The 16,725-nt window shown below is 35.4% G+C and overlaps 1 protein-coding gene across 1 annotated transcript in view; it reads right to left on the bottom strand.

Annotated features, from left to right (window-relative positions):
- TBX4 (T-box transcription factor 4) overlaps nucleotides 1–16,725 on the bottom strand; it is a 61,429-nt gene that overhangs the window by 24,467 nt on the left and 20,237 nt on the right. The window contains exon 3 of the mRNA XM_053454582.1: nucleotides 12,191–12,285. Within this exon, the coding sequence (XP_053310557.1) occupies nucleotides 12,191–12,285 (95 nt within the window). The remainder of the gene's footprint in view (nucleotides 1–12,190; nucleotides 12,286–16,725) is intronic.

The raw sequence follows: 16,725 nt of genomic DNA, 5'->3' as shown, positions 1-16,725 counted from the left end.
TAGAAGGGTATTGTCCATGCAGGTATATTGCCCATTTCCTGTCCTGCCAAAACGATGCCTCACATTTTGCATACCATATATTGCATCTGTTACATTAATATTAAGGTATAAGTGCCATCTATAAATCTGTGAATAACAATGTCAACCTGACATAAAATAATATTCATATGGACTGTGGTTGATAAGTGGAGTGCCCCCCCAGCAGAACTGGTAGAGCTTAAGTGGGGGAATTGAAACTTGCATTGTAAATGGTATATGGTTCTAATGGATCTAGGCTAAGTTCAGTGATAATTAATGTGAGCATTGCTATTCATTTCTGGAAATGCAGATAGTATTGTGGATGCAACCTTTTTTAGTAGCCATAGTTGTTGATGATAGCCCAAAGATATTAACAAATTCCCATATTTTTTTAAAAAAAAAAACATCAGTGCAACAATTGGTCATAGAATTAAAAATACTTTAGTTATTGCTAACTATTCGATTATTCAGTTTGTACTATAGAAAAAGCAGAACTTTTGAGTTAAAACACAGGTGCCTCTAGTTTCTCATATGGATAAAACGATTCTTGAAAATAAATATAGGAATTTTATTTGCAATTTTGAAATTTAGGTTCTGGATCTACCTGGCAAATGAAAGATGGTTTTGTTGGGACTGTTTATAGCAATCACACTTTATAAATACTCATATTTACATAAACTATCTACAACACTGCTGCCAACCACATCATCAATCATTACATCTTACCCTCAATTACAACATTGTTTTTTTCTCTATGATAATTTCCTTTTTAATCTGACACTTGTCAGGAAAACACTAGCCTCTGATAAGAAATCCAAACTAAATCCACTGTTAGCATGCATTGAAGTCTTATCTTGTCCAGCATTTGTGGTTCCCATTGATGCACTGTAAACGTATGCAGTCTATGAGAAATCTGTATGAAATCCAAAAAAGCTACACAATGTCCTTTTCCCAGCCTTTGTCCAACACACACTAGTAATCAGTAAAATGCATTCTATGGAAGGAACCTAGAAATGGTCCAGTGCTGATGCAAACAATTCTAGAAACATCTGTGCAGAGGTGTAATTTTACAAAAAATAAAATAGCTTAAAAAATTGTTGAAATTATTTAAATCATAGTAGACAAGGGGACATTGGCTCGTCTCAACCTTCTTCCCAGTGCTCCCCTGACTATATAAACCATTAATAAACCCAAACCTAAATAAACCATTGAAATTCCATAGTTGAAAGCAGGAATGTTTAAAGATGAAAATGGATCTATCCATCTTAAACATGGTAGTTAACAAAAGCTATTCTCTTTTTTTGTATTTGAAAAATACTTAATGGTTTTAGGTTAGTTTAATGAAGTATTCATTTAATAAATATAACATTTTTTTACCGAGCTTCTCTGCGTGTTCCTTTATGAATATTTATTCATATTGAATGTTAGTGCTAGTTTAGTGTAGTTTACAACCTAATTGTTAACAGTGCCACAGTGATCGCATAATTGAGGGAAAAAAACAGAACTAACATGTACTTATTGTCATGCCATACCCAAGATGTTTGTTGAATTTAGTTAAACAGACATTTGCATGTTGTGTTAATGTACCACACTCACTTCCCCACAGTGGTATACCTAGCCTCCCTATGCCACCCTATTCTTTTTAATCACAATTGTTTTAGTCCTGTGGCCAACATGGCTTGCACCAACGTGCCTAACTCAGCACCTTGGAGTCCTCAAACAAGGATGTGTACCTTATTGTAATGACTCATGTACAGTTACTATAAAATTGCAAGGCTGTCTTATAGATATATATATCCATACCTAAATATCCCACTTTTCTTTACTTTGCACATTTTTTGTAATCTTTATGTTTTTTCGTTTTGCTCTTACAGCTTTAGAAATTTAAATTTCAATAGCTTTTTTTATATCCTGGATAAACAAAGCAAGCAACTACTGTCGTCATTTTTGAAATTCTAAATTTGAAGAATATTAGCACAAAGTTTTGTGGGAGTAGGGCTTAGATTAACACTGATTTAACACATTGATTAAATTAGTTAATGAGTTGGTATTCAATGGTTAAAACCCGAAAACATTTGAACGTCTTAGTGCCAGTCGGAGGACTGTGATAAATTTTTTTTCTGTAGCATAACACTGGATAATTTAAAATAAGTAAGACAGAATAAAAATAAATAAGTCACTCAAATGTATTACCTCTTTCATACAAAAGAGAAGCCAGTGGTATGCAAACAAATTACTTGCACAGACTATAAAACTAATCCATTCTTTGACTGTTTATTTTATTTTGGGCTCTGTATATTTTATCTGTTTTATATTCACAAATTGTTTTAAAATGAACTGTGCCATGATAAGTTCTTCTGGAGATGTCATATTTTTATAGGCAAGCTTGCTCAAGTCACTGTTACCACACACAAGCGAGTGAAATAATGCCAATTTTTATCACTTTTTCCTCTTTGCTGTTATCTCTTCCACTCTGCTAAAATACACTGAGAAGAATGTTATTTTTGTTTTTAATTTTTTTCTGGAACCTATTATTTATCTGAGTAAGACCTCCTATGGGGTTTCCTCATTCTGGTTAGGTTGGCGAGGAATATGAAGCGTTGGCATAGTCATGGACAGGTAACTGGACTGCTTTTGCAGTAAAGGTTGGTAAGATGTACAACATATTTAGTACTTGGGAAGAAGAGTAGTCTCCATTAATTCATATGTTTTTGTTATGGAGATCAACTGTTTCTAAAATATTTAATTTTTCCCAAACATATGCAAAACCATCAAATATTTTGACTTTTTGTGTCTGGATATTAAAGTCAGTTTTGGAGATGACCTAGTCTTTAAAATATTTATTTCAAAGCTAAATGTTAAATACATCAAAAGTAAATATATAACTGATAGATAACAACAGAAATGCTTTAATATATTTCAGAATAATGAATATATATTTAAGGCATTTTTTACTTCACTAACAATGGTAGATAAATAGAACAACCTTCCAGCAGAGGTGGTAGAATCTATTGCAGTGAGGGGATTTAAACATGAGAGGGATAGGCATAAGTTAAGATAAAACAAGACCATGACCAAATCAAGTTTGAGGCTTGTATGAAGGTCAAAAATGGGCAGACTAGAAGGAATAAATAGTTAAATTCTGCCATCAAATTCTGTTTCTATTTTGTATGCGCTAAAAATGTTTACAAAAATATTTGAAATACTTTTTATGAATTATACATTTGTACAACTACCACATTTCCTTTAAATGGTTAACCAGAGAACACAAGGAACTGGAAAGGGGCATTCTGTCTACATATTTATTGTAACCAATTAGTAGGCAAAGTACTGCAGGATATAGGATACAAAATGGTTTTAATGCGACCTGGAATAACCCTTCAAGAGGTCTAAACATTCTCATAAAAACTACGTAATGAAAAAATGCTCAACTGCACAGCTAAATATCCTCATCACTAACGTATAGAAATAAAATAATATAACAAAATAGAATTCCTAAATCTTACATACTATGTCTGGGACAAGTCTAACAATTCAAACACCAAGTCAGCACAATCTAAGCTGTCAAGCTTTATGATGGCGTCATGTCGTTTGGAAACTTTAATCCAGTACAAAGTAGAAAGGGTTGACGTATAGATCGTTCTTTTAAGAAAACAATATTTTATGTGAAAAACCATATATGCAATATTTTGTCTAAGGAATGTGACATTAATGGAAGGAATGGATACATCTGCAATTTGTGCGTCTATCCAATTTGTTTTGTTATTTTCTATGTTCAAATCTCAGATAAAAGAAATGATACATTTACCACAAGTCATAAATCTGTAAATTACCACCATCTCTTGATTCCTTTTATTTATATTTCAATGAATTATTTTCATATTTTATTTTTCAGCGCATTTTCATTCCTGCCTTTGATCTCAGAGATGTCATTGATTAAACTTAAGGGAATGAACAGAAAAAAAAAACAGTCAGCAAATATCTTGCCCGCCACAAGAGTTTGGCAAATTTTAACTGCTTCATGGCCAAGGCTATTTTGTATCCTAAAAGCTAAATGTAATTAAAATGTTTTCTCTCTCTTCTAACTATAGGGTACCCTTTATTTTGTCATCTGTATTCATAGCAAGGTTTGTATGGACCCTCTTACAGTCCCTTGTCACTTTAATGCCTGAACATCTGTACCAAGTGCATTAAATCTTGCACCGTGCCTAATAAGTTCACTAAGTAAGAATTCTGAGTAAGAACTCTGAATGAGAGTATCTGTAGAATACATATAATTATAGAAACAGAATGAGACCCCTGAAGCAGAGTGTGCTCAATGAATTAGAAAAGTCCTACAATTATGTCAATAAGAAACTTATTAGTTACCATGGTGTTCTGCATGTCAGTTCTGCAAACCCTGAGTGTGTTTCTAAAAGAGGAATTATCTCCACATTGTTTAAAATAGCTAGATCAATTTATTAAATCTATAATTAAGTTATGTTATATTCGTTTTGGATTTTATTATTATAACTGGCTAAAATGGCAGAACTAGCATTTCAATATGTCAATAATTTAATATTTGCACAGCAAATAACAGCTGAAATGTTTCTTAACTTTATACCATTATATTGCTGTGAACATGGGGATAAAAGTATTTCCCCAGATACACAATTGCCCTTATATATGATTTAAGCAGATTCCAGTTAGGTATAGTCGCCATGGCGACCATTCCCTCTATACAGAAAGCTGGATATGGAGAGGGCTACCATATTAGTGCCCAGGTGAAAATGGTATTCATCTAGAAAAGACTTGCAATCTCACGAAACGCAAGTTAACATACGCCATCATTATGGTACTAAGCCCTATTAATAAGTGTTAGTATAGCAATTCTTACTTTATTGTTTCTTTTAATTTTAAAACAAGCTACAATGAATATGTAAAAATATTTGTTTGTCGCTCATTTCTGGATTCTTTTTGGAAACGTTCTTGCTTCCAGTAAGGAGATCAAAGACTTTTTTTTTTAACCAAGTCCCAGTGCATTCAGACCTTACAGTCCCTTATTTGTCTTATCATTCACGCCGCTCTGCCATGACATTCTGTATACAATGTAAGGACCGTTAGCTTTGAAGTGCTGGATTAGCCCATGCCAGATTCTAGCCACAGAATAACAAACAATACAGGTTCAACAGGAGTTCCCATCAGTGAATCATTTTTCAAACCCAATTTCACTGCCACTTACACAAGAAACATTGAACTTAGAGTCTGTGGATAGATAGATGAGATTTATCTGGTGTCCCAATGATTGGTGGGTCAGACAGTTAGGAAAATTCCATTTTTATAAGATTATATTTAAAATTTCTTGGCTCACTTTTATCTATGCTTTCAGAGGCATTGTTTTATCCAACATATAAGTGGCTGGTAACCTTATAGTTTTTCTAAATATTTTTTCCATCTTTTATGTTGCTATTTCCATTTTTTTCTTTGTGTAATTGTAACCAATCCAGCATAGAATAAAAGCTTTATGTGCTATGTGGCAAGGGAAAATTTAAGTAACTATTTATTTCTGTGTGTTCTGCTATTTTGTATCCCTTTGTTCTGTATTGTTGGCTGCATCAGAAGTAATTTTCAGTGTGTGGGATACATAAAAAATATAGTATCGTAATGCTATTTCCATACAAATGGCCACAGTTTTCAAAAAAACAGATAAAGTGGTTGTTTTATTTTGTGTTTTGTTAATATCAGTAATACTGGATATTTTACACACTATATCCTTGACTGTTTAACTCTTTTTCCAGAATGTCAGACATGTTATATGTATCTCACAGTCAATATTTGAATATTATTAATAGAGTTTTGGTTTTGCAAGAGATTTTACTTCTGCCCCAGTTGGCAGTTTGTTCATGTTATCATTAGTTTTTTTATATTGTTAATTTGAATTTGTATGAAAATGATATTGATAATAGTGCAATTGAATCAGCTGTCTCTTTATGAATACAATATAACATAATATAATTTATATTAAGAAAAACATGTAGGTATACAAAATAGTTTTGTCTATATAAACCAGATAGTACTGTAATTGTCAAATATGAAGTATTAACCACAGCTTCACTAAAGTTCAATGCATTATGAGATTCGTGAGTGTAATCAATACTTTTATTATCTTCTATGTTAAAAGTTATTACAGAGCCCTGGCATGAGAGTGCGAATTATATATATATATATATATATATATATATATATATATATATATATATATATATATATACATATAAATATATATATATATATATATATATATATATATATATATATATATATATATATATACACAGAGATTTTCACTTGCACTGTGATTTTGTACAATGCCACTGATCACTTGATTCATTGACCAATCATATATTCTCCAACATATTTAATAAATCACAAGTCAAGTTATTTTACCTACACGCAGGATTCCATTATAATGAATCATGATGCAATTCTTTCAAACACCTTGTCTGATTTTCGGAGAGATTAAACAAAATTAAACTTAAGGCTGCTTTCTAAAATTTCTCTGCTGCAAATGGCAGGACAAAATTGTGACATTAAGACGTTCAAAACGCATTGAGAGGCTTTTAGTTTCTGAGTGGCAGTAAAATGCAGGATAAAATGCTAATGGGAATCTACGTGGGAATTTACATGTGGCTGATCTGTGTGCCCTAGGCATCTTGATAGGGTACAGAAAGAGTTAAAAACGGTTCATATTCAGCAATGAGATCATTCAAAATGGATGAAAGGGTATGACCAAGCATACAAATCCTCAGCTATGTCGCTCAAAAGAGAGTTTAGACATTGTGTAACTCAAAAGCATTAAGCTGCTTTTCTGGTGTAAACTGTGAGCACTATTGACCTTTTCATAGTGATCTATATGTTTCATTGGTAACATGTATGAGCATCTGGGGAGTTTTGGATTTTATAATTTTTTTAAATTCTGTTTACATTTAAATTACATTACATTTTAATTATTGAGCACCGGCAGATTCCATTAACCTATTACAACAGGTGGACGTGAAAATTAACAAACTGTAAAAGCAACAAAATATAAAATTTTGAGTAAGGTTATGACACGTTGACACTTATTAAGACATACTGGCAAGGCTGGATTAAGAAGCTTTGGGCCTGGTGCAATTATACAGAAAGGGCCCCTTCTCTGGTTTTCCTGGATTTAACAACTCTTTTTTCCCCCTCTTTTTTTCTCTGGTTTCTGTCTACCTTTGGCTGTCTTTTTTTCTTTTGTTCTTTTCTTTTCTCCATCTTTGGCAATTTCCTTTGCCCCATCTCTTTTTTCATCTTACTTGCTGACCTCTTTTCCTTACTTTTTTCATCTTCTGTGATAAGATGTCACAAAATTAGTTTGTGAAAAGTCATCCCTGTTAGAAATTCCACAGTCAACTGTAAGTGGTAGTATGGGAAAGCGTAAGTGGTTAGGAACAGCAGCAACTGCTGAAAACTGCTGAAGCGGAAAACCTTGTAAAGTCACAGAGCGGGGCCACCAAGTGCTAAAGCATGTGGTACGTAAAAGCCAAGGCTGATTCCCTAGCTGAAGACTTTCAAACTTCCACTGGCATTAATATAAGCACAAAAACTGTGAGGCAGGAGCTTCATGGAATGCGTTTCCATGGCTGAGCAGCTCCATGTGAGCATCACATCACCAAGTACAATGCCAAGGGTCAAATCGGGTGGTGTAAAGCACAATGCCAATGGACTCTGGAGCATTGGAAAGTCTTCTCTGGAATGATGGATAATGCTTCTCTGTTTGGCAGTCAGTTCGGCATGCCTTGGTTTGGTGAATACCAGGAGAACATTACCTGCCTTACTGCATTGTGTCAACAGTAAAGTTTGGAGGAGGAAGGATAATGGTCAGGGGTTGGGCTACGCCTATTCCTCCCAGTGATGGGAAATCTTAATGCCTTAGCATACCAAAACATTTTGGACAATGCTATGCTTCCAACTTTCTGGGACCATTTTGGGGAAGACCCTTTTCTATTCCAGCATGATTGTGCCCCCGTGCCCAAAGCAACGTCCATAAAGAAATGGTTGGATGAATTTGGTGTGATAAAATTTGACTGGCCCGCACAGAGTCCAGACCTTAACAATATCAGCTTTTATGGATATATAGTTGATCTTTTGGCTCCTGAGTCCTACCTCCCCTTGAAGACTTGAGTGGTTAGAAGCTCTGCATTTGGTTGAGAAATATACCAGGGAACATTCCATGTTAGGTCATGTGGGGGTCCCTGGCTTCTATAGTAGTGGCTTTGGGTAGAGCCAGGGCTGTCCATTCTTAGGCTGCTTTTAAAAGAGTTGCAAACAAGAAGAAAAGTGGGGAAGGTATGGTCAAATGCTGGTCCCCTTCCTAGAGAAAGAGCCAGGGAGTTGCCAGTTATGTCGATGAGGGATAGCATGAGGGATAGCACATCCTTTTACGGAGTGAGATCACAGAAGATGAAGACTGAGGGACCAGTGGAAATTCACTCTCACATTTTCACCATTTTTTGGCTTGAAATATGGCACTTTTTTAACCAAAAGTCATTACAGCCTTTATTGTAATGCTTCCATTCATATGTGCCAGGCAACTGCAGCTTGGGTCTGGTTGCTTCATCATGACCTCGCTACAAAGACAACCACAAGTGTTTGATACGGGGTTGTCTTTGAAACTTTTACAATGCCCTCAGCTATCTAATCTCTCCCACGTCAGCAAAAGGCATGGTTAAAATAAGGCAGTGTAGTGCTGTGGGCCTATGTTAGAACCTGATAGACTGTTAAGTTAAAGTGGTATTGCAGTTAATGCACCTTAGACAATGTGTAAAACAAATACATTTTACACTCAGTATATATTTTAAGTAATTTTAAATTAGTCATGTTTTCAATTTGTTTATCTTAAATGCTAAAGAACATACCCTCTACTAGGAAGCGTCCACATGCTGCACAAGAATTCAGAATATGACTCAGAAGTACCATGCAGATGAGCTCCTTAAAATTATATGACCTTTTGACTCTCTCCAGTTAATGTTGATCCCTTAATGCATGTGTATCTGCTTTAAGCTTTGAAGGAGACTCAAATTTAAACAGTGTGTAAGTAGGCTTCCTGTCTTTGTAGTCTCACCTTGAATTTACTGGAAAACTGTGTTTTCTTGATCTACATTTCTTTACTGTAGAAAGTTACTTTTTTCCCTAAGATCCGGTGGGAATGTAGGTCCAGAACTTATGTCGGGAATAAATCACTTGTAGGCATGGGCATCTGCAGTACTTTTTTTGGGAGGGGGTTCTTAATGTCCTTTTCCACTCTAATCCCAATATTACCTTACCTTGCCTACCCATAACCAGACACACACTCTAACATACCCAAACACACATGTATACTAACATACCAAGACATGCACTAACATACCCAGAAATAGGCATACAAACACTAACATACTCAGACACACATATACACAGTAACATACTCACACACACACTAACACACCCAAAAAGACACATTAACATACGCATAAACACACACACTTGCATACGCCCCTCCTCACACCCACTAACATGACCAGACACGTACATACACATACTAATATACTCAGACACAGACACACACTACTCACTTACCCTGCAAAGCCTCATGTTGTCTATACTGCTGCAGGGTCACTCATTGTTACATGAGCCGGTTGAACCTCACCACCTCCGTGAAATTAAGGTGACAAAGAGGTAAGTACTGCTTGTCACGTCTTTATGCTCCCAAAGTGTATTTGGCCATACTGGCCACTGGCCCTTTGAGCTTTTGCCTGGTGTGGTAGGTGACCAGTACAGGTCTGCACATGTTCAGTGGAGGTAGGCTGGACTTTTACTCCCACTGCCCTGGGATCAAATACTGCCTTGGAGGCCTAATATCCAGCTCTGATTGCCAAACCACATAGATAATAAACATGTGACAATGCAATAAAACTGTAAGAATGCTGAAAAATATAAGGATGTACTTTTAGTTGCTACGATTAGATTTTTTATCGCACTGTATTTTAAATATGACATGGAAGAGTGATTCAATTTGAATGAGTAATATTTTAACCTCCTCCAACGAAAGAATCAGACATTAAAGAGATATTAAGTGCATTTTATGTATGTTTCCACATTATCAATCATTGATTACTTTTGGCACGGCTTTACTTCTATTTGAATTGCAGCTTCTTTTGTGTTCTTTAAGACCTGAAAAGGGAGGAATACCTCCTACACCATGATCGTTAACTGCAGATGGCTGGCCATTTATCATTTTATTCTTAACTATGGATTCCATGCTTTCTTTAACTCAGAGATCTCTTTCACTGTTGATCACTTCTTTGTAATCGTTTTGTTATCCGCTGAACTGTTCTAACAATTAACATATAAAATAAATTCATGGAGGTAAGTTTCCAGGTATATATATATATATCATATGCAATCATAGCTAAAAACAGTATTAATAATAAGTTATACTCATTAAAATAAATAATGATGAAGGTCAGATAAGTGGAACATGCATTACATTTATTTAACATAATTTTGTTTATCATATACACTCTCGATGTTTGTTCTTATTAAAGACTAATTAAAGAAGATCAGCTTGAAGATTGTTGCACATACTTATTCTGGCAATGAGAAACATATAGAACCTAATTTTTTGTGGATGTCCCTCAAAATGCTCCTTACCTGCTCAGGTAGGAGTTGCTCTATCTGCCTTTTCCCTAAAAAGATGAGCTTATTCCAGCACCTCTGTTGTCCTAACTGTATATAGACAAGCAACTTAAACTACGACCATTTTTTCCGGCGTATAAGACGACTTTTTAACCCATGAAAATCTTCTCAAAAGTCGGGGGTCGTCTTATACGCCGGGTGCTCAAACTTGCCAAGCCGGACTGGAGAATCATGATTCCCCATGAAGCCCCTAAAACTGTAGCGTCTCTCTAGGGAAGGGGCGAGCGGAGAAGCCACCTCCCCTGGGCCGGTCTTCAGGGCTGCGCCGAGGTAGGTGCAAGATCGTGATCTCCCCAACTAGCCCTGATCAGCGGGCGCCCAATGAGCAGGGCTGGTTGGGGAGATCACGACCACCCTCTAACTAGCCCAACATTGGGGAGCTCGAGGTCTGGCACTTCAGACCTCGGCTTCCGTGCTCCCTAATCACTACTAACATACGCCTGTCCATACATACACATTTATACACTGCCCTCACCACACACCCCTGCCTTTACTCACACACACACACACACACACATATATATATATATATATATATATATATATACACACACACACCAGCTTACAAACACACAAATACCTACACTGCTCTTACACACACCTGACCATACAGGGCATCAATAGCCCGGCGCGTAGTGATTAGGGAGCACGGAAGCTGAGGTCTGAAGTGCCAGACCTCGAGCTCCCACAACTGGATGGAAGATAGAAGATGAGAAAGGTAAGAGATGGGGAGAAAGGGGTGTAAGTGCAGTGTATGTGTATATATGTGTGTGTAAGGTCAGTGTATGTGTATGGTCAGGTGTGTGTAAGAGCAGTGTAGGTATTTGTGTGTTTGTAAGCTGGTGTGTGTATATATATATATATATATATATATATGTGTGTGTGTGTGTGTGTGTGTGTGTGTGTGTGTGTGTAAAGGCAGGGATGTGTGGTGAGGGCAGTGTATAAATGTGTATGTATGGACAGGCGTCTGTTAGTATGTGTAGATATATATATATATATGTGTGTGTAAGGGCAGTGTATGTATGTATATGTCTGTATGGGCAGTGTATGTGTATGGACAGGTGTGTGTAAGGGCAGTGTATGTGTATATGTGTGTTTGTAAGCTGGTGTGTACGTGTATATCTGTAAAGGAAGGGGTGTGTGAGGGCAGTGTATGTCTATACATGTGTGTGTGGACAGGCATATGTTAGGGAGAGCTGACCCACCCAACACAAATGTTTTCTGGGACCTATAGAGCAATCTTTTTATTTTTTTCATTTTAATATTAAGTAAAGCCTTAAGCAGTATTACAAATGCTAACAAATTTGACTTGGTTTTCTAATAATAAAAACAATATACCACTCAACATTTCATAGGTGGACTGGCTAGTGAGTACGTTTTAGTTCAGAAAGCTAATGATGTAACGGAATAAGAAATATTTTCCACATACCTGCCAGCCTTGGTTATAATCATTTCGGTGCCAGCTTCATGAAACTTCTTCCAAAGCTCCTTTTCATGAAGATACACCTTGATATTTTCTATGGTCTAAAAAATGTAAAATGTGTGTCAACTTTTTGCCTTTAAAGACCTGTTACCACATTCCTTTGAAACATGTATAAAGATAATAAATAAATAAAAAATACATTGTGGTCCTCTCCATGGTGTTATTAATTTGATTTCAATTAATATCTTAATCCAGCAGATCTGGATTTCTATTTATAGATTCTGCCACTGGAGTGTTGCTATTTAGTTAAATATGTATTAGTCTCTGGAGACAAATGTTATTGCGATGCTAGAATCAATCACTGTTCTGTGTACCTTAATCAATTAATAGGGAAAGAAAGAAAGAAAGAAAGAAAGAAAGAAAGAAAGAAAGAAAGAAAGAAAGAAAGAAAGAAAGAAAGAATTTTACTATTTTATTGTGGATTATGAAAGAGTAGGAAAAAAAGAGACATAAACATTAGTATAAGTTTTAGTATCTCACTTCTAGCATTGCCAAGAGCTAAAATCAGAAGGCCCACCAGGGACGAAACTCACACTAGATAGAAATAAAATGCCTTTCCTCAGCCAACGTTATAAACAATATGGCAGATAACCAAAAGATGTAATGCTTATACATGTAATAGTGTGATCTTCATTCAGCTATTCAAAACTTTAGTCATACAAGCATACTGTTGCCCTGAAAGTAATCTGCTATAATCTGTTACAAAGTAAAGGTGTATGGCAGGCAATGTACAAAGTTCATTTTCTACCCTTCTTGAGATGTTGCATCATGTAATTTATCACACATACTTTTTACTCTACACATGCAAGACTTCCCTTGCATGTAGGTATAAGAAAAGCTGATTTGTTTCTGGTATCAAAAAAGAATAGTATGCAATGTAACCTAATTTAAATATCACAAATCAAAAGGATAAATCAAAACAGAGCCTGGCCCTTTACTGGTCATTTATGGAGAAAATAGCCAAATTGCCAGGTTTGTTCACAAATGAACACAAGACCACTTATGCACCAAGAAGCCATGGAACTTTATGCTATGTCTCTGGGAGGATTTTACCCATGATGTACCTATTTTCTGGAATTCCTGTCCCTGGCGCGGGTTGAGGGGTTTGCAAGAATGGGATGATGGGCATGCAGCACCAGTTCCAGGTAGCAAGAAGAAAAATAAACCAATTTTTAGTTTGCCATAGGGCCCCTAGGCACATGTAGCACAATTGCCCCTCAAAATAAATAAATAGAATTATTTTTCTAGACGGATGCATCACAGATAAGATGTAAAAAGGGCATGGTTGGGGTAATATAGCCATTATCATGTACTTCGTATGGCATCGCTAAGCTGTTTGCGTATATGTCTGTTTTCGTACCATTGTATGCAAATTATTTCACTTTTCATATTTTACATTAGAAACTCAGTCCAGGTTCACTAAGTGCTGTATATATTATTATTCATTAGTAAGTTAAAGTTGGGTAGGAGACCTACACTATATGAAAAAACTATTGGGACACATGACCATTACACCAACAGGGACTTTGATGACATCACATTCTAAGTACAATAATATGAAGTTGCCCCCCCCCCCTTTGCACGTCTAACAGCTTTCACTCTTCTGGGAAGGTTTTCCAAAAGATTTTGGAGTGTTTCTGTGCAAATGTTTTGCCCATTCATATTGGACTTTCATCCAGGTCAAAGGGGTTGAGGTCTCTGTGCGGACCAATTAATTTCTTCCACACCAAAGTCCTCCAACCATGTCTTTATGGACCTTGCTTTGTGCCCGGGGGCACAGTCATGCTGGAATAGGTAAGGGCCTTCCCCAAACAGTTGGAAGCATTGTCCAAAATGTCTTGGTATGTCCCATTTTTCCTAAAAAAGCAACTAGTCTACCTATGCCATATCCTGGTTCCTGCATTGTATATGTCCTACAAGCTCTGGTCCAAGTGGAACAATGTAACCAAGATTTCCTGCTGCAAGAAGGAAGCAGCTGTTTTGCAATGCCCTATGCAACTCTTGAATTAACCTTCCTGGAATCATTAGATATAAAACCACTAAAATAGTTGTATGTATTTAAAATCAACATGCAACTCAATGTGAACTCTAATTTTGATTTCATTATATATATATATATATATATATATATATATAAATCTGTTGTAATATTGTTAAAGGGAAAGTCCCATGAAAAAAAGACAAAATACAGTGCTGTATACAGTAATTTAGCACTGACAACAACCTGGTTTTATGTCCTTTTGTTAGAATAAAATTTATCTGCAGACCTGGAGGTAGCCATGTGATATTTTGGGTGAAATTCCCTGCACAAACACCACATTAAGCTGACTCTGTTACTATTTAGCCTTTTAAGTCACAATGTCCGACTAGGTGATTAATAATTGGCCATTGTCAGGGTTTATCTAGTAGGACTGTTTTAAGCAAAGAAAATGTTGGTTTAATCTGCTATTATTATTTTTAAAAAAATACGGTGGCTGTTTATGTTCTTTATGTTCCTAATTGTCTATAACTGGTTCAGGGATGGGTGAGGATCTTGACTTAATGATGGATACTTTAAGAGATACTGTAGATATCAGTTTATATAAGGTGAACTTCAAAATCTAATTACCCCATCTCCATGACCCATCTAAATCTTAATTGGTGTTGAAAGGGTGGTTTGTGATTTAAACATTAGCCGAAAATAACTTCTAAGCAATTTAGTGAGGTTCTCAGAATATTAATACAACAAATTGATTCATTAATTATGTCAATTTCATATTCTAAAAATATTTGTCTACATTCCTCAAGACATGTCTAAAGAACTTCAACATAACATAATAAGCTGAAATAAACACCAAGAACATGTGCTAAGAGGAAAACAGAATAATCCAGTAACAATTGAACCCATTCAATTTCAGCACATGCAGTGTAGCATAAAAAAAAACAGACATCACGTTGCTCATATACCGAATTATATGCCATTATTGGGGTTACATAGATTTATTGCCATGTCACATTCACAGTCACTTCCATAGTTAAAGCTTCTTATCCATCCATTATTTAATTCATTGCTCTATATAACACCAAATTCCAAAGCACTGTACAAATGGATATATGTTTACTATCATCCTAATATTTGGCATAGAAGTGTCATTATGTTATTATTTTACAACGTAAGTATAGATAGTTTGATACATATTAAATGCAAAAGCAAAATAAATATTTAACACCAATATAAACAGACATGAAAACAAACATCGTGCAAAGTACTCACAATACTGGCTGTACCACATTGAATGTAATGAGCTTCTGCTGTGGCAATGATATCTGCTACTATCAAAGTTTTCCTTTGTTCTTATTGGACATGCAGTGGTTAAGACATGGAAACAATGCATGCTGTGCTGCGATATCAGATAGACGCAGTAATTGTGTGCAGACATTGAAGCAGTTTGCAACCATTGTTTGGATTCGTGCCCCTACGAACTGAATTGCTAACTTATGAACATGATTTTCGCATGCAATCTTGGTGAAAGGAAAATAAATGCTGAAAGAGTTATACTGGGGAAATAAGGCTTCAGACGTGGAAAGATCTGGAAGAGGAGGGGGCAAAGTGTTACAGAAGAAAGGCTGCAAGGGTGTGAAGAAAGCTAGAAATTTAGAGAGCAGGGTGGTTCTAGGTGTCTTAGGGAAAAAAGAACACAGACTCAACCTCTAAGACAAATTAGGTACAAATCATTGGGTTTTAACCTGTGTTTTTATAAGAAGCATCCTACAAAAAACACTGTTGTCAATGTAGTACAACAGTCCCACTTTTGATTAAAAACTATTTAAACTCTACAAACCCTATTTTAATAATTATAATTAAAAATAATTTATAATTAAAATAAGTTGTGAGAAAACCCAAACGTGCTTATATGAAGACAAAATACTAATATACTTACAAGAATAGTGAGAAAAACAAGTTGTCTTTAAAATATGTGAAATTTAAGTGAGAAAGTCTTTATAATCAACAAACATAATCAATTTTGAATCAATTTTTGTAGCTTCTGCTACAAATGTTTGTGGGTAAACTTTCTTTTACAAATTTTCACAATCTTGTACCATAGACCACAAGCAATTATATGGACATATATTTCACACTTTATTAAAAAATGGAAAGAAAAAAGAATGCTCAGGAGGTTGCAGTAGCTGTGAAGGTGTTAGAACGTTTAACTTTCTCTTTATAAAAGCAATTGAAGAAATACAATAAAATATTCATTATATTACAAGCTGTTGGAAAACATGTAAATCTTTCAAACGTTCTATCCAAAGACTGTTTAAAAATGGAGTATTCTTTTTTTTTTTTTTAAATCCTACACATTGCCAATATTTTATTAAGCTACTTTGACCAAAGCTCAGTATTATTTAGCTACATTATTTAGATCCATTCTCAACCTTTCGTCGCGCATTGTCTATGTGTCATGTCCCACGCTTTTATTTGATCCATATGGAATTTGGGGTGA

Source organism: Spea bombifrons, chromosome 2 (assembly GCF_027358695.1).
Source record: "Spea bombifrons isolate aSpeBom1 chromosome 2, aSpeBom1.2.pri, whole genome shotgun sequence".
Classification (NCBI taxonomy): Eukaryota; Metazoa; Chordata; class Amphibia; order Anura; family Pelobatidae; genus Spea; species Spea bombifrons.
Note: the sequence above shows the minus strand (reverse complement) of the source record. Positions and strands in the feature narration are given on the sequence as shown.